The sequence below is a fragment of the Impatiens glandulifera genome, chromosome 5 (genome assembly GCF_907164915.1).
Source record: "Impatiens glandulifera chromosome 5, dImpGla2.1, whole genome shotgun sequence".
NCBI classification, from domain to species: domain Eukaryota; kingdom Viridiplantae; phylum Streptophyta; class Magnoliopsida; order Ericales; family Balsaminaceae; genus Impatiens; species Impatiens glandulifera.
The window spans coordinates 44,686,570-44,696,709 of NC_061866.1; the positions used below are offsets into that span (position 1 = coordinate 44,686,570).

General features: G+C 31.0%; 1 protein-coding gene across 1 annotated transcript; it reads left to right on the forward strand.

The window, feature by feature from the left end:
- The first annotated feature begins 8,935 nt into the window (after positions 1 to 8,935).
- Positions 8,936 to 9,484, forward strand: LOC124939468 (pectinesterase inhibitor-like). The gene has a single exon (XM_047479940.1). It carries the CDS (start codon positions 8,936 to 8,938, stop codon positions 9,482 to 9,484), a length of 549 nt encoding a protein of 182 aa, XP_047335896.1.
- The last annotated feature ends 656 nt before the right edge of the window (positions 9,485 to 10,140 follow it).

A 10,140-nucleotide genomic window follows, 5' to 3' on the forward strand; every position in this document is an offset into this window, starting at 1 on the left:
AATCTTTGTGAGGATAATACAATAATTATGTAAGAAGCAATTGAATTGTGATGTCACTTTGTCCCTTATGAGAAGAGTCAAAGGTTTCATATTGGAAGAAATTCAAGGTAACAATGGTAAGGAGTTTGCTTATTTGCGGAGGTATATTGCGGAGTTGAAAACAAATAATGACATAAGTACATTTATTATCCAAACCACCAAAAACGAATCAAGTGGTTTGAATAAATTCAAACGTTTCTATGTGTGTTTTGAGGGTTTGAAACGTGAATGGTTGATCGAATGTGGACCCATCATCAGTTTTGATGGGTGTTTCTTAAAAAGTAAGAGCAATGGAGAATTACTGACGATAATTAGTAGATATGCCAATGAGCACATGTTCCCAATTGCACGAGCTATTATTTAGGAGATAACTTATCAAGTTGGGTGTGGTTTCTTAAACTCCTAATTGAGGATCTCCAATTAGAAGATTGGTCCAACTTGATAATTATGTCTAACATGCAAAATTTATTTTTAGTAACATTATATATTCCCTATATCATTGCATTTTATTTGTCTTTGTGTCTGATATTAACTTATAATTATATTGTAGGGCCTAATTAAAGTTATTGAAAATTTGTGGCCACTTATTTTATGGTCATAAATTATGACCTAAATGTGAGGATATACCACTTATTTTACCATCATATGTGCAAAAGAAAAAATGTAAGAAGAAAATGAATCCAATGAGGGATTTTGAAGAGCCAAAAACAAGTGAAAAGAGACCTCAATATGGTCGAATAGTCTATTGTAGTAAATATGGAATGAAATGCCATGATAAAAGGGGTTGTACAAGAATTCCAATTGGAATTGCTACTCAACCGCCCACCGGTATTCAATCGAATATACATTGAATTTTACTTTATCATTGATTAAAACTAAAATTTATATTAAACTGTTTTAATTGTAGGTCTTTATTCAAGTACAATAAGTGCAAGTGTAGTAGATAACATTGCAAGTGTAGTAAGTAATTTAATTTTTTTTGATTATAAGGGTATATCAATTAATTAATTTGTTTATTTTTAATTGTTTAATTTTTTGATTGTTAAGGAGCATGTCCTAGTATCATTGTAAATTTAGGAATTAAATCTAGAAAAAGAAGGTTAACGACTATGATTGATTAAGAGTGCACCAAAAGGGCTACTCGTGTTCCTCCTCCTCGGGCAACACCATCAAATTTGAGTCTTCGTGTTCCTCCTCCTTCTCCTTAAACAATACCATTAAATCTAGTTCCACGAGTTCCTCATCCTCCTCGAACAATACCATTAAATCCAGGTCGGCGTGTTCCTCCTCCTTCTCGGACAACACCTCCTACTCCTTAGACATCACCATTAAATCTAGATCCCCGTGTTCCTCATCCCTCTCCACACGTTCCTCCTCCTAGGACAACACCATCAATTCCAGGTCCTCTTGTTCCTCCTCCTCGGGCATCACCATTGAATCCAAGTCGTCATGTTCCTATTGTTAAACTAAAGAGAAAAATATTGTATTGAATTGTAATTTATGGTTACATAAATTATGTCTATTATGTAGACATTATAATTGACATAATATAATATTGATATGATCACATTTTATAATATTGTGATAATATCTTACAAATATATTATATTATACTCTAACATCCCCACTCAAACTCACGATGCAACAATAATAAACATTGAGAGTTTGATAGTTAGAAAATGAAAACGCGAACAATAAGAAGTTACGCATCATTCTTAATCTTCTTCTCTTCCTTCTCTTCTCTATTCTACCCAATTTATTGACTATCCACAAAAAAACAGCTTTTCTTCGATTCAGACCAACCAAAATTAACAACCAAACCAAAACCAATCAAACAAAGTTTCACAAATTCCTCAAAAAAATCAAACTGAAATCAACAACCCACAACAACCAAATCAAACCAAATCAAACTAAACCAAACCAAAACCAATCAAACCAAACTTTACAAACTTAGGGAAAACTCAAACCAAATTCAACTCCCTATCACTAGTAAAAATAGTTATTATGGAGGGCATAATCTCTCAAAGAAAAGCTCCATACCTTTGGTGAAAGAACTCACCGAGGGCGATAAACGCCCTCGGCGCGTCTCGGTAAAACATTTGTCGGAGAAAATAAAAACGCGTTTGTGAGGGCAGTGAAAGTCCTCGGAAATAATAAAAGAGCATTTGTGAGGGCAATTCTAATACCCTCGGAAATAATAAAAGAGCATTTGTGAGGGCAGTTCTAATGCTCTCGGAAAATTCTTTTATTTATTAACAAAAGCATTTCAAATGCTCTCGGCTATACTTTTTTTTTAAATAAAACGTTTATAAGCCGAATTCTACCTATTTTAAACCAAACAATTTCAGACCTACATACACAAATTAGAAATACCGAATTTGATATACTAAAATCTCAATAATCCAAAAATACAATTATTCAATAAACTTCAATCTTCAATTCATTCAACATTACAATATCTAATAAACCAAAATCCCATTTAACCCATAATCAAAGTATTTAAAAATATAAAAAAAACATCATATACCCGATTGATCCGGTGGTGGAAGTGGAGGATATCTCGCCATAAACGCCGCTAACTGGTTCTGAAATTCTTCCCTTTGTCTTCGTGACTCAAGAGCTTGTCTTTTAATTTCAATTTTCATTTGTCTTTGTGCCTCCCGTGCTTCTCTTTGTGCCTCTTGTGCTTATCTTTTAGCTTCACGTGCTTCTCTTTATGGCTCAAGAACTAAAGTCTCAAGTTGTTCTCTTTTCAAAGCCTCCTCTTGTAATTCGGTACGCAACTTCTCAACTTTTTGCTCACTCCGCTGAGATTTGCTTCCACCACGTAAATCTCCTCTAAACTGGGTGAGTCTCACACCGATTCCCATTCTAATGACTCTCCCGTGCCCTTGTCGTCCAAAAACATTCTCGGTCAGCTCATAATTAGACATTTCGGGATTTCTTTCGAGCATCTGACGCATCGCATCCTACAAAATGAAACAATAGTTGATTAATTAATTATAAATCAATAAATAAGTGAAATATGAAGTATACACTTACAATTTTCTCTTGTATAGGGGGATCCACCACACGAGTAGGGTCGTCACCTATTCCTTTTTTACTGTGTCTCGTAAAAAAGTTTAATGTGTGTTGGCGCAATACTCGTACTCCTCTCCTATTAAGATTAAATGTTAGTATTGTTAGTTATCAAAATACTATAACATATTATAATGACTCTTGAATAGATATATTTACCATTTTTGCTGTCACCTGAGAGAATGACACACTCCCCGCATGATGTGTTATTCGAAGATTCTTCTGATTTTGGGAATTCCGCTCACTTCTTACCTATTTTTGAAAACATTAATTAATACTTAATAATTAAGTTATAAACAATGATGTATAAAATTTAGAATTTAAAGATTCACCCGGAAATCGTCTCGGAGAAAGTGACGATCCAAGATGTAATTCCAATCATCTTCCGTATATTCATTTGGTTTGTGTGCTTTGATAGATGATATATCCCCATTATGAGTTTTAACGTGATTTCAGTTGATATCACATCGATACCTATCCCAAACCACCTTAACATGTTCCATTATATGTTTTCGATAATACTCAATATGTTACGACACTACTTCAAAACGATTGCAAATTATTATTATGTATTAGAGAATGAAAGTTAATACAATAAGATATTAACACTTACTGTTACCGACTTCCAAAGATACTCTATGTCGGTGGAGCTCAAGTTTGACCAATGTAGGAGACGATGTGATATGACAGTCGGATCCCGAACCACGATCCCAATATGTCTGGACCATGTAGTACCGTTGTCGCAACACACTCTCTCATTTGGCGAGAATTCTATTGTTATTTTCTCACCCGCGCTCAACTTTGAGAGAGCTATGTTCCTATTTTTTCCCCGACCCTTTCTCTTTGATGTAGAGCCTACAAAAAAATTATACAACATTAGTAAAATGAATTTTTATGTATTCAAAGATTATTATAACTTATACTTTCAGGCTGGGAGGGTGATGTTGTCATCATCTCAACCTCCGGTAACGTCGGATCTACATGGTCGGGTGTGTCATCTAGCTCATTAGAACCACCCACCTCGAGGAGACCGATGCTCCTCTGAAGATCGGCTCTCCTCTGGAGATCATCGAGATGCCCAGACATGCCCTCTTTATGTTTCTGCTTTGGTGTCATCTCGAATCTGTTAAAAAAAGATGTTACATAATTTTAACTAATTAAATTCAAATAAAATACAATGAAACCTTAATTAGATGTTCGAATAACGTAGGTTTATTGTTGTCACAATTTTCTAACCAGGCCTTGATGTCATATCTGGAACGTAGAACCCTTATTTCGCTTGACTTGCTAAGATAAACGGTTCATGATTCTGAATTTTCAAAGTGCGATTCACATTAACACTTATAAGACCATATTTGTCTATTTTTATTCCCCGATCTCCCGAATGGACATCAAACCATTTGCATTTAAAAAGAATCACTCGTCTTCCACTAAAGTATTCGACTTCTATAATGTTCGTCAACACTCCGTAGTAGGACAATATTTTGGTATCATTATTACCCAATACATCAACACCACTATTTTGAGTTGTTAAACCTTCACCGTGTCTCTCAATTTAAATTTGTATCCATTAATTCGACACAACACAAATCTCTTCGCATAACAAGTAGGACCAAATTCTCAACAACAACTAAAATTAAACTAATCAAACTAAGTTTCACAAACATAGGGAAACACTAAACCAAATTCAACTCCCTTTACTCAACCAAACAATCAAACTCATTTCCACCAAGCTACCAAATTCCCCAATCCAACTAGACGAAAAAAAATTCACTCAATTAAAATTCAAAACCCCAGATAAACTACTTAAGACCACCGACAAAAAATAATATTAATAATAAATTATTAGAGTTCTCCATCAATGGCTAAGGTAACCATTGATGGAGGCAACGAAAGACTATCACTTCATTGACTTAAGAACGATAACAAGGCTCTGATACCATGTTAAACTAAAGAGAGAAAGATTGTATTGAATTGTAATTTATGATTACATAGATTATGTTCTATTATATAGATATTATAATTGACATATAAGGAAACTAAATAATATAATATTGATATTATCACAGTTTATAATATTGTGATAATATTTTACAAATATATTATATTATACTCTAACACCTATTCCTTAGAAAACACCAATAAATCTAACCCCGTGTTCTTCAATTTCCCAGCCAATTCAACCAAAAATCATTATCAATAACAGGTAATGTCGCAGACTCAATCTATTCTTCAAGCATTTTGAAGATTGATGTCACTCAAATAGGTCACAACATCAAGCCACTTGGGTTAGTGTACAATGAAAAACCAGCTATAACGACTAACAAACTACAAGAGATGGCCGCAAAGAAGAAATCAAATATTACTAGGAAGAAACCTATAGTTTCGTCTCAAGAGAGTAATGATACATTAACAATGAAATTCGTTTGGTGCTGGTTTATTTCTTACTTGATCAAACTTTTATATGATTTATGTTGTTGGTTTGTTTATGGACAATGGTTATGAAATGTGATTTGTTATGGATAATGCTTATCAAATGTTGTTTGCTTATGGATATTAGCTATCAAATCATATTTGTTTATAGATAATACTTATTAAATATTGTTTGCTTATGGATATTATTTATCAAATCTGATTTGTTTATAGATAATTCTTATCAAATGAATAGAACATACCTCAAAAGTACTAAATGAGTGATAAATAAAACATACCTCAAAAGTACTAAATGAGTAATAATGATTGTAAATGTGTCAATCCCACATGGTGCATATACACCAAAAGTGCTATCATTCTTTGTGCCCAAATACTATTATATTCATCTAGCCAACATACCAAACAAAAGGATGAAAGACCATTTCAAGTTCTATACAACAATACTTTTCAAAAGAAGCACATAACTTGCTAATTATTCATCATGAAAGTTTAGTCTTAGCAATTTCAGATTTGCTTCAACGACCACTTAGCCTTTGTGAACGAAAATGACTGTCGGAATGTTTATATTCATGTAGATGACCAAAATGCATTCTCATCATTAGTAATACTCCACATCACACAAAGAATATACCACTTTCTTCTTCTATAGTTGTTCAGAATAACTGATATGAGCGATCCACTTACTCCAACAACTATCATTCTTGGCATGAATGGAAAGAAAAAATGTTAAAATTGATATTTTACACTGAAATTATTTAACAAGATAAAAGAAACTTATTTAACCTTGTTAGTGATATCTAGAACCCAATGCAAAATCAAAGGATGATGTTGAACTTGTTTGTGCATGTTGAGTTCACATAATTGTGTATAAATACTAAAAGAATGACAGAGACAATGAGAAAATACTTAAACTAACCATTACCATCTCAAAATTATCATAAACATCATAAAATCATTTTCAATATACAATCTTCAATATAATACAATATTCATATTCATTGTCATTTCACAACACACACAATTTCAAACCACAAAAACAAATACATATATAAGACCAACATAGCAACAAATACAATATAAATCTTTCACTTCTTTTCTTTTCTTTCTTTAGAATTCATTGCTTCGATATCTTTTTTCAATTGTTGAATCTTGACCGAATTTTCATTAAAAGAAGCAAGAATACTGTTACGTATCTTGTGCAAATCTTTCAATTTCTTAAAAAGTTGAAGAGTCCTTCCACTTAATTGAAGTTCCACAAAACTAAATAAGCGACAACTTCCATTCTATAAATGACAAGAAATATAACAATGATTGAAAATAACGAATAATAAAAAACAAAATCAATGAATTACATTGTAATTTGGACTTTCTACGAATCTTCTTCCAAGGTTTGAAGTTTATTTCAAAATTGTCCAAATCGAACATTGTAGGCCACATTTACAATACATACTAGACATACAACTTTGAAAGGGACCTTGGAAAGAAGACATTGTGAGTGTGTCTAGGTCTTAGACATAACAACTTATGATCTAATGTGACACTAAATAAACTAGAAATTGAAAAATAGATTAACTATATTTGAAAGAATTATGCTAATTGAAAACACTAAATTCAATTAAAAAAACCCTAAAATTCAAAACAGAAATCCTAAATTGAATTTAAAAACTAAAATCCTATATTAACGATTTAAACATACCGTAGATTAAAGATTCAAACTAGAGAGTACATAATCAAGCTCTGAGGCGATCTAGAAATGACCGACTAACAGATGACTGATGAGCGTCGAGTTAGGAATGACCGACGAGAGGAGATGACTCACAAAACGCAAAATGAAATGGAGTTGAGTCGGGTTCAGGGCGAATCACGAGGTGAAAAGAAGGGTAGTCAGACTAGGGCAATGATAGTCGGGCATAACAAGGTGAAGGGTAGGGGAATCATGCTAGGGTAAAAGGGATAGTTGGGCGTAACAAGGTGATGATCGATAAAAACATCCTACGAGTGGATAAATCGTGCTAACTTTCTAAGATTAAAAAAATATCATAAATATGTAATTTTAAATTGTTGTGTTTTAATTTTTAAAAATTCATCACTATGAGATGAATAATTAGGGTATATGATCATCTCATCAAGTAAATATAAATATAAATATATTTTTTTTAAGTTATTAACTTTAAAATTAAAAACTGTCCAATTCTTGAAAAAATTCGTCTTCTTCTCATGTTTAATTCATAATTCAAAGTTCCCGCCAATGACGAGATTGCAAGACATTACAATTTTTTGAAATTATCTTTTTTAACATTTCTAATTTGTCTACCCGCGTCCGGTCATTATTTGTAATAACATTTCTAGTTTATTTATAAAATAATTTATCTTTATAATTTTTGTCTCCAAACAAATATTAATGGTAATGTTTTGCAATATATTGAAAAAGATTTTTTTTAGTTGAAAAAGTTTACACGACACTTCAGCTTGACTTTTACTCTTTTAAGGGAGACATTTGTTACTTTGACTTAGTTACCCTAATAATATGTTTTTATTATGAAAAAACAAATACTAAAAAAATAGAAAAATTGAGAAATGTTTATTCATCAATGAATTTATAATCTTGATTATCTTTTACTAACTCTATTCAATTAATTCAATACACTAATTTAACTGGTGAACATTTGATTATTACACCACTTAATAGTTAATTTCTTTTTATATTTTTATGTATTAATATATAATTAATATGACTAATAATTATATATATATATGAGATGTTATATATATATAAACGAATTTAAAATATTATTAGTTTAGTTGTTTAAAATGTGACAAATTTGAAGTAAAATTTAAAATTTAAAATGTTATAGCCTAGTTTGTTAAAATATTGAACTTATATTGTGTAAGTTCAAAACTTGCATATATCACATTTTAAAATTAAATTTTCAAGTTTAAGGGGTGACAGGTCAAACCACAACCCTTGATTCACCCCAATATCCAAATTAACCACAACTTTCGACCCATAATCCAAACACTTTAAAATTAAGATTATTATATATATAAATTAAGTGTTAAGAGTCGTATCTAATAAACTCACTAAAAATGTTTAAGTGTGTATTATCTTTCTATATTAAAAAAAACTTTAATTGAATTTCTATAAAAAATAAAAACAAAATCCATTACTAAAATAATTATACATCAATGCAAGAGTTTTCTTTACATTAATATAGGTTTTTTTTTTATCATAATTAACTACCATAGTTAATTAGTCATTAAATACTAGTAACATCTTTAAAATATTAAAAGGAGTTCTAACTGATGAATACATGATATATAAATGTACGATAATTTTCTCTCCAAAATCACCCAATAGATTGAAGAACAATAATATATATCAACTATGGCCTTCTCTTGTAGCTCCAAATTGCCAGTATTTCTTTTTGTAGTCTGTTACGTTTTCATCGCCACTTCTTCCGCACTAAGAAGTCCAAGTGTCAAGCCATCAAATCCTTTGATCCAAACTGTTTGCTCCGAAAGTCAGAATCCTACTCTTTGCAATAATATATTGAATTCTGATCCTCAAAGTGCACACGCCGATTTGAAGGGCCTGATCCAAATACTCTTTGATAAGACATATTCTAGGGGGAATCGTGCATTAACTGTGATTGCGTCTCTTTACAAAAACGCAAACAACGAGAACAAAGAGCATCTGCAGTCATGTGCTATGTCTTATAAGAGTGCAATGGAGAATCTCAATAAGGCGAATGCAGCTCTAAAGTCTAGTAATAATAAAGAAATATATAGTGATCTAATATCTGTTATAGATGGAGCTGAGTCATGTGACGATGAATACGACGGTCCACCAGTTATTCCTCCTAAGCTTGAAGAAGCTAACAAGAATTTTGAAGACATTGCTTACATTATTTTCAATATTAGTAAACTTTTGTAAAAGGCATAAACACAAATGTTATAATAATAATATACATGTCTAATAAATTTTGATTCACATATTTTATTACATTAATTTTACTAAGTTTAAATAGATTGTCAATTACATTTGAAACATTATAGATTCAATTCAAATTATGAACAAATCCAAGAACAAGATTTTTAGTCAACCTTAGTTATAAAAGCAAGAATGAGAAATTGGAATATTAAAGAAGAGGAAGATAGAACATCCATTACTTTTAACTTTCAATCCATTGCACACAAGGTGTCAACTAATTGAGCCCATAATTGATTTGAAATCTTGGATAACAAAAAGATTTGCTTTGATAAACTGGTTTGATTCTCAATAAAAACGTAATATTTTGAAGTGGTGGATTGTGTCAACTTTTTAAATTAATATATATATATATATATATATATATATATATATATATATATATATATATATAAATAAATGTAATCTTAAATTTGTGGTGTGTTAATTTTTAAAAATTAATGATTAGAGTATGAACAATTATATTCGGTCATAAGATAATTATAATGCAACAAATATATAATACATATGGTCAGTCTATGGTCATCTCATAACAAAAACATATTTCTCTTAAAGTTTGAATTTTTCACAACTTATAAAAAATAATAAGCAATCAACTGAAT